We start from the raw sequence: 16,350 nt of genomic DNA on the forward strand, positions 1-16,350 counted from the left end.
GATCTGGGCCGCGACGAGAGAAGCCGCAGGAAATGGGATGCCTGTTGCTCCCCAAAAGCGGCGCTCGCCAACAACCCCATTAGACACACGATACGTGAACTGCATTGTTACTCTCCGCAAACGCATTTGAGCTTACAGGGCTTAAGATGTACAACGTAGATTATTGCTCGCATTCCTGAAGATATTATTTTTTTTACTTATTTTTCTTTCTTTTATTTTTTTATTTTTTCATACAAGTGCGCCACCAAGTGTTACTCGGGAAGGATAGTACCCAGAGATTTGGGAAACTTGGGACTTGGAATTCGTGGTCACATGCCAGGATTTTTAGGTAAAGCAGGAGTCTTCAAGCTTTTTTAATGAAAGGGCCAAAAATCGACTTCTCGCCATCCGGAGGGCCACAATGATCCACTTCACTTAACCACCACATTAATAAAATAGGAAAAAATTGATAATTTCAAATTTCAATAATTTTTATTGGTTAAAATGTTCTATCAATCAATGCGCTTCTTGACATTGTTTATTTTTGACGAGTGTTTCGATATTTGGTTTCATTTTTGTAGTTGCGATACAATATTTTCTATAGCCTTTGGGGACTGCAAGAAATTAGCCAGTGGGCAGCATGTAGCCCGGGGGCCGAGGGCTGATAATTGACTTGGCTACCGCCCCTAACGTCAAAGGTAAAGGAACGCAACATGTATGATGGTGGTTTACGTATGTAACGGCAAACAATGGAAAACATTATTTCCGTGTACCGCATATTGGATCAGCTTGCACCCCGCTCCACAACACTGATCATTATGTGCCCGTACGTACGCAGATCAATAACATCGTGTAAACGCATACACCAAAAAAAAGGTTTGCACTGAGAGAATTTATAGTCAAGTGTAGAATCCTATGAGTTATGTTTACCCTTTGAGCGTGTCAAGAGTTGTGCCTACCAGGCAGGATGTCAACCACCTAAGTTGTATGGCGTTACGTAACTAACAATAATGGGAAAACGACAGAAAGGTTGCCTCGGAAACAACCAGAGGTAGCTTTACGGGCATTGGAAGCTTCTTGATTGGAAGCATGAGATGAACCTACTTATTGACATTGGTTGCTATCCCTGCAGCCGTATGGAAATGCATAGCGGACAGACAAGCAGACGTCGCGTCGTCTTTTAAATGTAGAGAGATCATTCTCGACTTCTCGATTATACTACTCCACTATTGCAGTAACAGTTTTCAACAATACTATCTTCCAAAGACCTCAGTTTTTTGGGTGAACGCCATAGTCTGCTGTCAATTCTGAGAGATGTTTGAATTTCACTTCACCTTGATACTAACAAGAGTAATAGCACCCCGGTAAATACTAGGGATATAATATCAAATACTTCAAAATATAGTCATAAATAATATAAATATAAAAGTTGTATATGCATAAATACACAATTATTGAGGTTAAGTAAAATATTTCGGAAAAAATCCATTTTTAATTATTGTTGGATGAAAAATAGTAACTTCATAATACGATGACAATTAGCGCAACTAAATACAAATCTGACATTTCATTATTTCCACCGGATGTATACGAGCGCAAAGCGTTCTTAACAATGAATTTATAATAACAAAACGCGTTATGTTTGAAATCCTATGAAAATATTGCAATGCATCAATCAGCTACCTAACACTAACGAGTGGCATCCTTTGTACAACTGCAACCCAAGTTGTAGTCTATTAGAACAGAGATTTTAAAAAGGGCCTTCATTTTTTCTCTGTAGATATAGTGGTAGAATTTAAGGGAGCTCATGGGAAAATCTGATTCTAATGCAAATCCAACTCAATTATGAAACTATCATGAATTACTGAAAAACAAGCTGTAGCTAGCATTGCAAAACAGATGTTGCATAATTCGCCGTCACATTCATTTTTCTAATCCTCAGACATAAAATTATGAAGTTCGTAGAAGTATTGTTGAGGGGAAAAAAACTTGGTATAGATATTCTTCCTTTTCGTCTTCTTCATAAACGATTCCCTAATTTATTTTGGGTACCTGGAGTGGGGGAGTATGAAAAGTATTCACGCGGGGTGACTCAGTGAAGCATATCAGTCAAGCAAAATGGAAAAAGGGAGGTTAGGTTTGGATAGAGAGTAAGATAGGAAAGAGAAAGTGCTAGAGTTGGAGCGCAAGTAGCAGAAAGTCACGACACGTGGCTGAAAATTAGTTTGAGGAAGACTGGTAGGGCGCGCATGAGGTTTGGAGAGGTTGAGGGGACTTAAGGGAGCAGAGGAGACCAAGTTGAAGCGGAGTTGGACCCTTGAATCGGCAAGAGGGGGTTAGGAGGGCCAGGAGACCCCAAACCGAATGCGAATTGGAATGCCTTCAGTTCGAAGGCCGGAAATTAAAGCTCCGTGAAAATTTCGCCCGTCTTGTCGTCTGCATTAATAAATCATCAAAAGGATTAATAATGTTGGCCACATTGCCATTTTTAAATATAAGAATGGAAGACCATAGGATTGGCGTGATCGCTACGGCACACGATTTTGCCTTTCTGAGGCCGATGGTTAGAGGACTGGGCCACCCAAATTCGAATTTGAAATTGAGTGCCTACTGTTCGGATGCCGGAAATTGAACTACCGAGAACAGTTTGCGACTTGCAGTGCCCCGAGAACTCTTGAAGCTTTAATAAATCTCCGGAGGGATTAATAACGCAGGTGACATAGGCAATAAGGAACGCATTCGCAGAACGATGGTTGACGCCCTGAGGTCGAGGACGTAATGAGGTTTCGTGGACAAAATATAGAAAAATTTCTGGATCTCAACTATGGATCAATAATATCTTAATCTTCGTTACACTCCATATTTAATTTGGATTAACTATTTTATTTCGATTAGTTTCAAGGAATTACGCATAATGCACCATACATGATGCATTGATTCCGTTAAATAATAAAATCAGACTATCGCGTTTTATTTAGTCATTATAACCCTAGAATTCTAGAATACTCTATGCTATTTCTACAGTAAACGGTAACCATAACAGAAAATGAGAGAATCATCATGTGAATCGTAGAACACCTGGTGTAACTATTGTTGATTCTCCACTACTATTTATGTGCTTACGATGGAGTGTGGGAGGAATACCAATGATAATATTTTCATAAATTGTGTTGTTAATTGTTTCAAACAGCAACCAATTGCTGAATTAAATTATAAAATGAATTGGAAAAAAATATTCTGTTATATGAGTAGTCACGTCTTCGCTTACTTCTTTATTCTATCTTTTCTGAGGCATTCAACCCCGCACGAAACACGGATAAACAGCAGGTCAACTAGCATTTGAACCAGCCGTACTGGACATCACCCCATGGAATTACGTCATAAATATATCATAAATGTATCCGTAAATAATTAAAATCAAAACATTAAATTTAAAAAAAATATACTACTTAATCATTTTAAATCCTTCATAAATATATTATAAATGATAATAATCACTTGCGTTCGTGAAGGCTGTAAAACAGGCAGTTTAAAAGGAAAGAGTTGAGGAGTTTTTATACTTACACTGAACACAATTAAATTTAAAAGTACGTATCACTCCTGCTCAACTAGTCTTTTCTCGTAGCTGGTTTCGAAATTTCATATTTTAGACCCTTGGCAAAAATGTTCTGAGTCTCAAATTTAAAAAAAAATACCGCAGTACTTCCTCTGATGTAAACTTTTGATACTTAAAATACAGGAAAATGTTGAGTAAATTTATAAAAGGTCTTCCCTGTGTACCCTGAGAAATTCGAGAAGAAAACTTAAGTTTTTAAATGGGTAATTTGTCGGGAAATCAATCAGATGTTTAGTCAAAAATTATCTCACGCAATTGTTTTCTCCAAGGATGCTCTTGCATTACAAGAGCATTGCGTCCGGTCGATAGAGCTCTAGTTACCAGCAACCTCCAGGCAGCAACCTCCAGGCAGGCAGGCAGAGGGTTCACAAAGTTCGCGCGATTCACAATGCTCTATTATCCCTAGGAAATAATTATCAAAGGTTTGTTTTATATTTATATCCTATAAATACAAAATGAATGGGTTTTTTATTACGTGCAACGGGATATAGAAAAAATGAAACTTATGCTTCTTTTATCTCATAAACTATTAATTACTGATGTATCGAAAATCCGTGTGAAAGCAGGCGATAGTTGCGGCGTGAATGACCATGAGAATTTAAAGCCAATGGATATAAGTAGATAAGTAGGTACTAAAAAAAATCTGAACAGGGGAATAACTTCCACGTGAAAACTTTAGTGTGTAACTGAGTAATTCGTCAGGAAAGAATCAAAATACAACCCGATTAGAGAGAAGGTTGAGATGGAGAAGTCTCCGGGAGAAAAGGAATACTTCTCCAAGTCTTATTTTCCATTTGTTCCCTTTCACCTCTTGAACTCGTGACAATACCGTGGGGATTTTAAAATTCCGGGACCTTTTGGAAATTAAATCCATCATGGTGGGATCGGCGAAGGAATGAGGGTGCTCCTGAAGCGTAACATAGCTGAGAGAGAGTGAAATGTAACACCCTTTAAGGCGCGACGCTTGAGAGAAAACCCCGGCGTGATCCCTTGGGAAAGGCGTCGGGGTCTGGCCACCCTCGCTATATTAGCATTCTCTCGACGGCTCCGACGGAGAGGGCAACGCCTCTTGCATTCTTAAGAGGAGGAGACTTCAAGTTTAGGAGAGCAACAGAAGATTCGGTCTTGAGAATAGCATGGCTTCGCAAGAGACGCGAAACACGACCACTCGAGGTCCCTTAACAAGATCAACAATGAGGGCGAAGCCTTGACCTCGAGGTTTCCATTTATGCGCGCGGGCATGTTCGTGACAAAGCGTCATGAACTCTGAGAGGCTATGAGGGTCCACACAGCAGGAGGGACTTCAGATGTTTGGTCAAAATTATCCATCGCAATTGTGTTCTCCATGGAAGGTCTTGAATTACAAGAACATTGCGTCCGGTCGAAATAGCTCTACTTACCAGCAACCTCCAGGGAGGATTGCGTATTTCACGCGATTTGCAACGAAATAGTCTATTGTCCTAGGGGAAAAACTTATCTTATAAGCTAAATGTGATTAAGGAAAAATATAAGTTCTGCTTCTTTTATCCCGTCAACTATTAATCACTGATGTTTCGAAAATCCATGTGAAAGCTAGCAACAGTTTTGCTGTGTATGACCATGAGGATTGTAAACCAAGGGAAATTAGTTAAAAATCTAGACCGGAGAATAAGGAATAAACAAGATATAAATAGCATTTCCTTCCAATCATTAGAAATTATATCACTACAAATTAAGTTCAATTCAAGCTGATCCAATATTTAGCAGAATTTCCTTCACAGATGCTGCGTTAAGTAGTAAAGTCCGACACAAATGTCAGAGCTCATACATTGGAGAGACACAAATTTTCACATTTGATAAGCAGAATTAATAAGCATCAACTGAAGGATGGGAAACTACTAAATCCTAGAAATCCTATAATAGTTTATTATTGTTAGTTGTGCTGAATTCCATTTGGAAATATCTGATATATTTTGTACAAGTTTATTTGGTTATCTCTTTTGTATGTAATATTCATCTTATGTTCTTAATGGAAAATTTGTCCAAGAACAATAAATATTATTATTATTAATATTCACAACAAGTGTACCGAAAAAAACCTATCGTTTTTCAAGGATATTCGGAAATAAAACAAAATTTCTGTCTTGATATCACCAGCGGAGCACTGTTATTTTCCATAATCATGAAGTGAGTTCATAAAATTAGCATAGTGACTGTTTCCAGGTTGTTAATCAAGATTTACGCAAGAGACGAGAAAAAATATCCAAAATACGCTCTTATTCAATTCTCTCGCGTTTAATGCAATGTTTCCGCGACTAAATTAATCGGAAAATGCAGTAAGAAACAAACACTTTGGGGTTCATAATTATTTTAGCACTTAATATCCTAACACCACTACAGTAGCTCGTAATTTTCAAAGAGATTAGGTGACAGAGGAGGATAATGGATAATTAATAGGAATGATATAGCCCGCACTCATGCTGAACGTACCTGTGGCTATTAAACAACTTGTGTGTTCACGAATCCATCAAATACGAAGAAGAGAACGTCGTTAGGGAGCCTGTGTAACAGATGGAATTAATTACATCAACGATTCCGATTTTAGCAAAAGCCACATATTTGTACAACTCCATCATCACGATTTTAAGGCCATTCCGCTCACATCAAGAAACATAATAGTTAGATAATGTAACTTCAGTGTTGTTTCACAACTTAATCATAATAATGACTAAGAGACCGAGGACCAGCTTCTAACGGCAGATGGGCGAGTTGAACTCAGAGGTGGGAAAATAAAGAATCAATTCTTTTACCCCCAGACTTAGAGGCATTCAAGTAATACTGAAAAGTCTAGTTTCACGAAATACAAGGGTAACTTCCAGTTGAACGCCAAAGAGTATACTATGCTAAGCAGCCGGTGCTGCTCACAGTATTATCATACACGATGAAAAACTGCATAAAGTTTCCTATAGCCATGCTTTGTGGCATTTGCCATTTAAAAATAACTTCAAAATAAATAAAAGTGGGTATTTATAAAAATATGATCAGTCTTACGTTTTCAGGGATGTTGTGACTATCATTAGAGATATAATAAACAGAGTACTCAGCCTACGTGAATCATTTGCAATAAATTCTTTCCTAATTGGATGAACTTTTACACACCGTGGGTTTCTTTATCGAATGCAACGACGTAGTTTTTCCACGCAAACGAGCACAAATAACCAACATGGGCGTCTCAATACTATAATTAAATTATTATTGAAGGGAAAATCGCCTACGAAATGATATTTTGTGTTTGACCATATTATTTTGATGAGATTGCCGAAATATAATGGTATTTATTTTTGATTTGTTCAAAATATTTAAAAATTCGTTAAATATTGATGAAACAACTTTAGGAAAAGACAGGATGTCACCACTTGGTGATGCTAAAGAACTTCGAGAATCGAATATTCGAAGTATCGAACAAGACAGGATGTCACCACTCGGTGACAAGGAAAAAGATACATGTGTCTTGATGACTTTATGGCTGACTCATTTTCTACGTTAATGCATACGTAATTCGTAGGCTAATTATTTTAAGAGAAAAAACATAGATAATCAAACAGAGTACATTTCCGGACAAAATTCCTGGTTCACTTGTGGCTGAAATGATGCCTGTCATATGCGACCGCTCAGGAGGAAAAAGAAAAGTGACCGTTTAAAGGTGATAGTCGCTGAATAGGGGCGAAAGATTAATTGTTGGGCTCCACGAAATATCTCCAATACCGGTTGATGGCAACGAAGAAAGAGACAATGAAGGCAAAAAGCGCTCTAAGAAATAGAATGGACATCAGATAAAGATAAATCTCTCACTGGACTTACAACATTTTTTCCCCGAGAAAAGAAGGGAGAATCACCAAACTTCATTCGTATTTCTAAACTCTGTTCTTATTTACCAGGTTTTGCGTGGTACCAAGTAAATATCAGGCTGATCTCTGAAAAGTAATGGGGTTGGCGGAAAAAAATTGAGTTTAACTTCTTAGGCGATACCTGGTGGAAATCAAGAATTGATATCATGATAAAGAAAAAAAAACAGTTGTTTTATGATAGAGTATATCTTGATATAGACAGTGTATACTGTCGTAACCAAGGTTAAGAAATAAAATCCATGGAAATAAAACTGCATTTATATCGATACAGAAAAAATTGACTACCGATCAACTAAATGGGTGGTCACTGAAAGGATGGGGAATTTATATTTTTCACATGAGAAATATGTTAGGTCCCGTGGTGAACTGGCCGCTTGAAGAGAGGGAGCCGTTTTATCAGGTTTCACTGCATTATACTGAGGTACGGACTTTAGCACTAAAATTTCTGCGCAGGAATAGTGAGAAAAGAACAACGCTTGAGTAGATGATTCCATTTGCTTTTCTTACCTTTTCGGGAGCAGACGCGGAGCTCGTGACCACTGCATCAGCTCCAGAGGGTGCGTCGTTCACGCGAATCTCCAGCGAACCAGACAGAACGGCATACCAGCTTGTGCCGCGGTCGCCTTGCCGAAACACTGCAATGAAGAAAAGTGCTTGAAAAAGTGCTCGGATATCGGGACATAATTTCAAACAATCCATCCCACAATGGATAAAAATGTGGACCGCAAGTGGATGAAAAAGAGCCACAAGTAAACTGAAAATTCAAAACGATAGGGTATCATTAAATTTATTAGAATTTTTAGGCCTGAATAATGGAAAATAAAGGATAAAAATCTCGTTCAAAAGACGAAGCATACAAGCAAACTTATACAGGGGATAATCGTGAAATATAATGTATAAAAGGTAATTAAAACTTACTGCATTAATAAAATCCCATAAAATAAAATCATTTATACTTAACCATGTGCCGATCAAATTTTCAAAGGAAAAAATTTACAAAATCCACATAAATGAAAGCGCTATTACATTTTCGAAGGTTTATCAATCACAATGATTTAAAGCATTGACTTATTTCGAGGTTAAAATTCATTCTCCGGCTACTACCTTGGTGCAGTGAGCAAATTTTAAGGCTACCACAGCTACGCGGGGAAACAGTAAATTATAGAGAGCATAATTCCAAATGACGGATGAAATGAAACTCGAATGGAGGGTAAAGAGATTTATTGAATGGTGAAAATTACGAAGGGTTGTGATATACGGAATTACGGATTTTTGAGGGGGGCCTCAATTAAAATTTTTCGCGACCGCTGGGCTACGAGGAAAATTTAAGGACACACGCCGGGGATTTCCTTTAGGTTACGACCTTTCATATCCGGCTTACAACAGCGAGAGGGAATTCATCAGCTTATCACATTAGAGTCTGGCTTTCATGCTGGGGGTTTTCCAGGGTACCAATCGGTAATTTAATGCCCCTTTGAAAAATTAAACAACCTAGCGTGACTGAAATAAACGGCGGAGGCGAGGTGGTGGGAACACCACACCGAGGGGTGTTTCATCCCATTGCGATCCTAAACCTCTCTCAAACGCCCTTTCACCCAGGCAACCGCCCAAGGGATAAGAGGAATAGCGCTTTTCCGGGAAACGCCGTTTCACCCTCGGTGATGAGTGCTTCGCAAAAATGAAAGTTTATTTAGGATTATTGGTTAGATTATCAAGATGTATTTAAGATGCATTCAATATGATATTAAACATGTAATAACGCAGGTTATTACATAAATAATAACGGATGATAATAACTTTGGTCATATATTCATTGAAAAAAGTTTTTACGTACGCTTTAATCAATCTAGCAAAGCTATTTCTAATAAGACCTTGTTGAGACGGCGCATCTTAGAAGCAAAATATTATGATAAAATTTAAATATGTACAGGAAATTATAATTTTATGATGAAATAAGAAAAAAAGAAAAGCCGCTTCTACACATGGCCTCATTAAAAAGGGGCTACCCTTTGCTGAGAGTCCACTACTGGGTCTACAATTTCAGACTTCTGAATCATTGGTATTTGTATTACAACATCATCTTTTCAAGACCATTTAGGAATATTCATGTCCGTGATGAATTTTTAATTTTAATATCTTAGATAGATTACATGGCATCAACATTTGAATGTCCTTTGGGAGAGGAATGCGTGTATCGTAAATCTACGCCATTACAGCATATCGTTCCGTTAAAATAGTAATTTGTTGAAGAGCATACGAGAGGTAGAAAAGTGAATGCTGAAGTGCCACTGAGGTAAATTTTGTTTATTGATGCAATGCCAGATGATAGCAAAAGCATCGCCTATACGTACTATAGCAAAGAAAAAAAATGCTAACATTTTACGTAATGTAAAATTTTACATTTTGAGGCCTCCATGGGTTTTCCAATAAGATTCCAAGTAGCGTTTGTGTTAGCCAGCTCTCCAATTGTGAATACTGTCCTGTTGCTTATTGGAGGTCGTCGTACATGGGGATTAAATCAGGTGAGAGAAAACAAGTTCCCGGCATTGTAATTCCTTTCTCTGGCGTGGAATTTTCGAAACCCACCGCATGTCGGGAGCACTTCGATTTCTGGACTCAACTGTTTGGTCCCATTAAAATTTGAATTGCCCTCGAGGGGATGGCTAAGTAAGGTCGCTCGGAGCTTTGCGGAAAGGGAAAAACAAGAGAGAAGCGTTAATCCCAGCCGCGGAAATCGGGGTCGGCCTCATTAGAAGTGTCCACACACATACAAAAGGGGGAGGAAAGAAAAAAATAAAGGAAAGGCTCCGTCGCCGGAATCCGAAACAACTCACGTGTGATTCCCTTCTCGAGGTCCTCGTAATAGCCACACAGCGCCACCTGGTGGATGAGGGCCGGTGGGAGGCGGTCCAGGGCCGGCAACCTCCGGAGGCGGGCTGCGATTGCTTCCACGTCTTTCATTGTTCTGTCGGCTGGCCTGCAGTGGAATAGATACACAAATATGTAAGTCACCATTCCCAACCATTTAGCCTAGTATTAGAACGACTTCATATCGTGGTAGCATACACATTTACTCATAGACCGCCAATATACACATCTAAATTCGCATATTTCTTTTATTTATTTGGGCCGAAAAATCGGCCAACAATGAATGCGTATCACCCACATTAGAAGAAGATTTATTTGAGAAATACTTTCTTTTACAGGGCTAAAACTATCTGTTCACAAAAAATACCGGATCAAATTAACTAAAATTTACACCTTAGTAAGGCAAAGAACTTACAGCAGATATAGGCGTCAACAAATTAATCGAAACTTCGCAAATTATTATACGGTGGATATGTCCCGGGACTGAGGAGGTTCAGCGAAGGTCAAAAAACTACACGGTACAGTATATCCGATGAAAGACCTTGGCCTTTACAAATCAGGAAGGAGCGTACTGTGGGGACGCTTTCCTCTATTTGCGGGGCATTCGAATTTTCCACGCCTCCGCGCCTCCTCCAATGAGCGAGCTCGAATTCGTTTTACGGAGAGGAAAAGGAGGGGACTGTTCATTTACCGAAAGTTAATTCTCGATCAGGGTAATCAGATTATGTCTCGAAAGGCGCGCTCTTTTCCCCCGGGAGTGTGAGCCCCGGGCGCCGAGGTGCCTCGGTAATTTTTCTCTAGAGTCCGAGGGCCGTGGCTCCGAAGCGCCACCGGAGAGCATCGAAGGGCTCAAAGAGGGTAGACAGCGGCGTAACTTACGAGACGCACAAGCACGCGCATGCGCTCTTCCTTATTCATTTGCAACAGATAGTACCCCATACTGGGGACAGTAACAAAAAGGGGACTTAAAAATTTTTCAGGATGGCTGTCCGGATGAAGATAGTGTTTCTGAATTGATAACTGTTTTTCGTGTTAGTGCCGCATCGACTCATTTTTCGTAGACGACAGTTCCGGGCGCATTCTATTTCTCGTCTTTGGGTCTAAAATACACTTAAATACTGTTAAAGACGGGAGTTGGAATGCGCACGAAACTGTCGTCCACCAAGAAGTCGACGTGGAATTAACCCGAAAAACAATTATCATGTTATCACAGTGGAAGCCTCCGTACCATTGTTTTCAAATGTTAGATCAAGTGCGTAGTAAATTCCACAGTTCAAATGTGAAATAAAACAAACTAAATGTTTGTATTCAAATTTTACTGCCCCCGAAATTATCACAGTGACTGTTAAATGCAAACAAATAATTAAGAAACTAAGGGGAGGTATCCTTACTTTGGGGCAACACAATAAAAATAAAATAAAAATTAATGGTAGGTTAAAAAAGAGTTCTTCGGAGGTTTTGCTAACATTTATAGTTTACGGTTTTTCCCTACAGTATTTTTATTTATGTAAGAACTTAAAATGTGTACCAAATAAAAAATAAAATGAGCTGACTGTACCAAAAAAATAAAATGCTCTACAGATGTCTTTCCTCTCCTGGAAGCGTTAAATTTTGCCCCTCAGCCTCAGTGTGCTTGCCATAAAAACCGCGTGATTATGATGAATTTTATTGCATGGCATGCTTTTTCCCTGGTTTTACTAGGCCATAACTGAAACCGTAGTCGTAAATTAAGTTTTTTTTGTAATACAATAATTTGAATTTAGATCTAAACATAAAAAAATATCCTTATAGCCTGATGTGTTTACTACCATCGAAATAGAGTAATTTCAAATATCTAGATGCTTATATTCCGCTTCCTAGGTTTCACACGGCATTTTGATTGCAAATGAAACTATTTCGTGAACACAAATTTGAAACGAGATCTATGATGACGAACAGACTTCCTTCACTTTTTTGTAAAATACGAAGGTAAGTAGCTTAAAATTTGGACTAATTTGTCATAAGTGAAACTCGCCGCCGTAAGAAGTAGGTAACTATAAACTCATTTTCCTCCCAACGGACCTGGGGCCGTTTTCTGTATTTCGTCGGTACCGCACCGATCGGTTTCCCTTTCAAGCCCACCGACTGGACATCATTCCGTACCGACAACGGTTTCCCTACTGACGACGGCACTTTCAGCAATTCTGTCGGTCGTCGGTTTCAAACCAGTCGGTACGGTTTCCACTCCTTCCCAAACAGGGAAAAATCGAATATATTCGAAGTAAGAAGTCATGTGACGTGTCACCACCAATGGGTGAAAGGTAGAAACAAGTGAAGACTTATTGGCACGCAGTTTGTGTTGTCGTTGTTTTAAATCTTTTTATTTAGGAAATTACGACTTATTGTTAGATTAAGATAGTCGATATTGGGTAACTTCTTAACAATGCTTATACAATGTGTGGTAGTAGTGCCCTACCTACAGAAGCGAAGGAAGCAATATTAAAACATCGAAATATAGTTTGCATGTGATGGAGATTGTTGTTGCTTAAATGAATTGCTGAAATTATCTTTGAGATCGTATTTTCTTTTTTAAAATATTGGTAACGGATATTGCTATTTATTCATGATTTGGTAATATAGTTGTCATTAAGTAAGTTCCCTGTAAATGTTATCAATGGACGGTTATGCCATTAGCACCGTTGCAGACGAAAATCACATACCATGGAATGTGAACGTAGGATTCAAAAGCAAATGTAAATGTTATAATAGAGGAACAAGTAAGGAAATTGTTAATTAAATATGGAGCTGGGAGTAATTAAAAGAAGTGCAATGATGAGGGAGTTAAGAAATCGTGATTTGGTGAAATATATGTCGGTAAGTTGCGCATTCCAAGTGAGATAACATTATAACATTCCAGTAAACCTCAGTATTTATTTAAAAATATCTTCTTTCATCGTCAAGGGAATCAACAGCTGACGATAAAATGAAATAAGTTCGCTATTACAAATGAGAGAAAGTGATAACATATTCGCAGCAAACTTCATATCTTTTTACGCCAACGGAATCAACAACTGATTGTACGGTGAAATATAGATGCCTGTTCGGAGTGATAGAATGTGATAACAATAAGGCAAACCTCATATTTAAACAAAAATATTTCATTTTTATGTCGAGAGAATCGCCAAATGATGATTGAGTAAAATATAGTTGCCTATTCAGAGTGAGAGAAAGTCATAACATGGTGGCAAACCTCATGTTTAAAAACCAATACCTAATATATATGTCAAGGTGATCAATAGTTGATGACACAGTTGAATATAGTGGCCTATTCAAAGGATGAGGAATATATGATATTGCGAAATACCTCATATTAACTCGCTGACGAGGGAAAAACAAATTAAACGTACAATGCGCGCGGAGGAATTCGTGAAACCCACTAGTCGGTGGCCGCGCTGACACCTTTTTGGTGTCGGTAAGGCTACCGACGATCTCCCGTTTGCTTGCCGGTGCCGCACCGATCGGGTGCATACAGAGTCGCACGACGAGTCGGTGTGACGTCCCACCCGACGAATCGGTACCGCACCGATCGGTTTGGAGATACAGATTACGGCCCCAGGTTACAGTAAGACCCTGTCACACGACGCGAGTGAAGCTGTTCAAGGGGAGAGAAGTTCAATGAGACGAGATCGATTTCATCCTTATGGGGTAGTAATAAAAACGTTCAATTTTTGATAACCCACAATTAGTAAGATTTACGTACCAGTTATCAATTAAAATATAGCAATAATTAAAAAAAAAATAATGGCAATTTGAAATTTATTTTTGCCATACATTTTAATATTATGACAAACCGCTAACAGACATTAATCATTCGAAGTTCTGGTAAGATTGGCACGTGTTATTTTGCGTGAACGAAGTCACACTTGTGAATCGAGTGATGGGTGTCTGAAAATAATGAAATTCCGTGTCAAGTAAACAGTAAAATCTTGCAAGATCAATGGATACCTGTCTATACATGTATAAGGAATACCCTAGATTATGTGATCTATAGAATGTGGAAAATGATTAATAAATATTTGGCAAGGCACCGAAATAAGAAGTGTGAATCGAAATTCTTCGGGAAAATTCTCTCAACTTTTCAGATTAAACATAAAAACCCCTGAGTTTTGCTTCAAATGAAGCTTGATATAGAAGTTATATATTACTACAGGCAAATATACCAGTGGTTACACACAGTATTTTCGATAAATTATACGTGTTACACATAATACTAATACAGAGTTGAGTCACTAGCACTAAATAGGAAACACATAAAAAAAGCACATTACGGGAAACATTTGGAGCTTCCGAATCCGATAGCTTTAATCTCAACGTCTAAGGGAAAACTAACTTGAAAAACTATGTTTTCCTCAGATATTGAGAATGAAGCTATTGGCTTCGAAAGCTCCAAATATTTCCCGTGTGCGTGTTTATTTTTATGTGTTTCTTATTGAGTGACAGTGACTCAATACTGTGCAGTGATTGGATAGATACTTGTGATTAGATATACTTATGTTTGTCAATGAGGGAAAAAATTACAATTGCCATGGTTAGGAATGGGGCATGCAGCGAAGCATATATCGTCCGATAAGTGATGGCGAAGAGAACAAATGGGAATGTCTGTAGGAAATGAGAACGATGAATCTTACCAGGAAAAAGAGGTTTTCTCATGAAAATGCTGCGACAACAACTGGGGAGGAAATATATAGAGAGAAAACCTAGGTAACGCCCTTATTGGACGAATTCTGAGGCAGTCTGCTGGAAGACTATAATAAGGAAAAAATGAACTCGGAGAGTCTCAGAGGAGTCCGAGGATGAAATTCGAGGAATAAGTGATTAGGGACGAGCAAATTAGGTGTAATGAAGGAATAAAGGGGAACGGTGAAAAGGAATTGGAGTGGAGAGCTAATGAGAACAAATGTTTTGATTCATGAAAATTGATTGCTACTGTCTATGAAAACGGGAAAATGTAGAGAGCCGAAAAAAGAAATATCCGGGTTTTAGAAGGAAAATGTAAATTCTATAGGTAAGTACTCCAACCAGAACCCTGAAAAAATTTTGGTGAGTACACTGGATGGCGTAACGTGTAAAGTAGCGAATTATAGGGAAATAGAAAGTACCGAATGAAGTCACCAGATTAGTGAGGTATTATTGATAATCTAAGACATGTAATTGCTGCTCGCGCTATAGAATGTGATTGTCTTATGGATTTTGACTGGTGAAAGGAAATGCGTAGTGTCTTATTGCCACTGACTTCAATCGCCGAATGACAAATGATGGCGCCTTCAATTAAACCTCTGAATCACTCTAAATATTAATTATATTTATATCAATTACTATCAATTGACTTTAGGTGATTGATGGTAAACTTCAAATTTTGAACAGAAGAATAAAACTAAAATGCGGCACCCAAATTTATATAATACTTGATTTAATGATAATTGCCGGCAAGTGTATCCAATAAATAAATGAATTTAATAGCGGTAAATTCACTCGTGGGTTTAAGGAATGAGTGTTTTTCCCTGGAAATCCATAAGTCTTTGCCCGCCGCCATTTTTTATCTACTCTCCCAAAGGTTTGCAGTGGTCCCAGACGCGTCACCATTGTTGGGCTGCTCCCTTGATTCGTCGGCAAAGTTTCCGGATCGATTGACGTTGCCTTGTGGGGATAGAGAGTTGGTGTTGTTCAATAGACGCAAAAAGTAAGCGCAGAAGTGATTGAGGCCACAATAGCCCTTTAAATAAAATAGAGCCATAGGAGGAGAGAGATGAAAACCCACGAATGTTAGAAGCGAGGAGGAGTAACATAAATTGGGAACCACGAAGGAGGAAGAGCTATCATACTTCAGGGCGGAGAAAGATATAGCAGAACTGCAACAATTTCAAGTTCTTATACAACATCGGGATGAATATAACTCTCACTGATAAGCAAGGATTTCTTCATAATACGGTTAAATGTTTGATAGTATCGTATGATGTAATA

The 16,350-nt window shown here is 38.5% G+C and overlaps 1 protein-coding gene across 1 annotated transcript in view; it reads right to left on the reverse strand.

Annotated features, from left to right (window-relative positions):
• The window catches only part of LOC124159017 (rap guanine nucleotide exchange factor 4), a 444,712-nt gene that overhangs the window by 241,646 nt on the left and 186,716 nt on the right, over positions 1-16,350 (reverse strand). Inside the window, exons 2-3 of the mRNA XM_046534502.1 lie at positions 10,317-10,459; positions 7,990-8,117 (exon numbers count right to left, since the gene is read on the reverse strand). Of these exons, the coding sequence (XP_046390458.1) occupies positions 7,990-8,117; positions 10,317-10,459 (271 nt within the window). The remainder of the gene's footprint in view (positions 1-7,989; positions 8,118-10,316; positions 10,460-16,350) is intronic.

This window comes from Ischnura elegans, chromosome 5 (genome assembly GCF_921293095.1).
Source record: "Ischnura elegans chromosome 5, ioIscEleg1.1, whole genome shotgun sequence".
Lineage (NCBI taxonomy): Eukaryota > Metazoa > Arthropoda > Insecta > Odonata > Coenagrionidae > Ischnura > Ischnura elegans.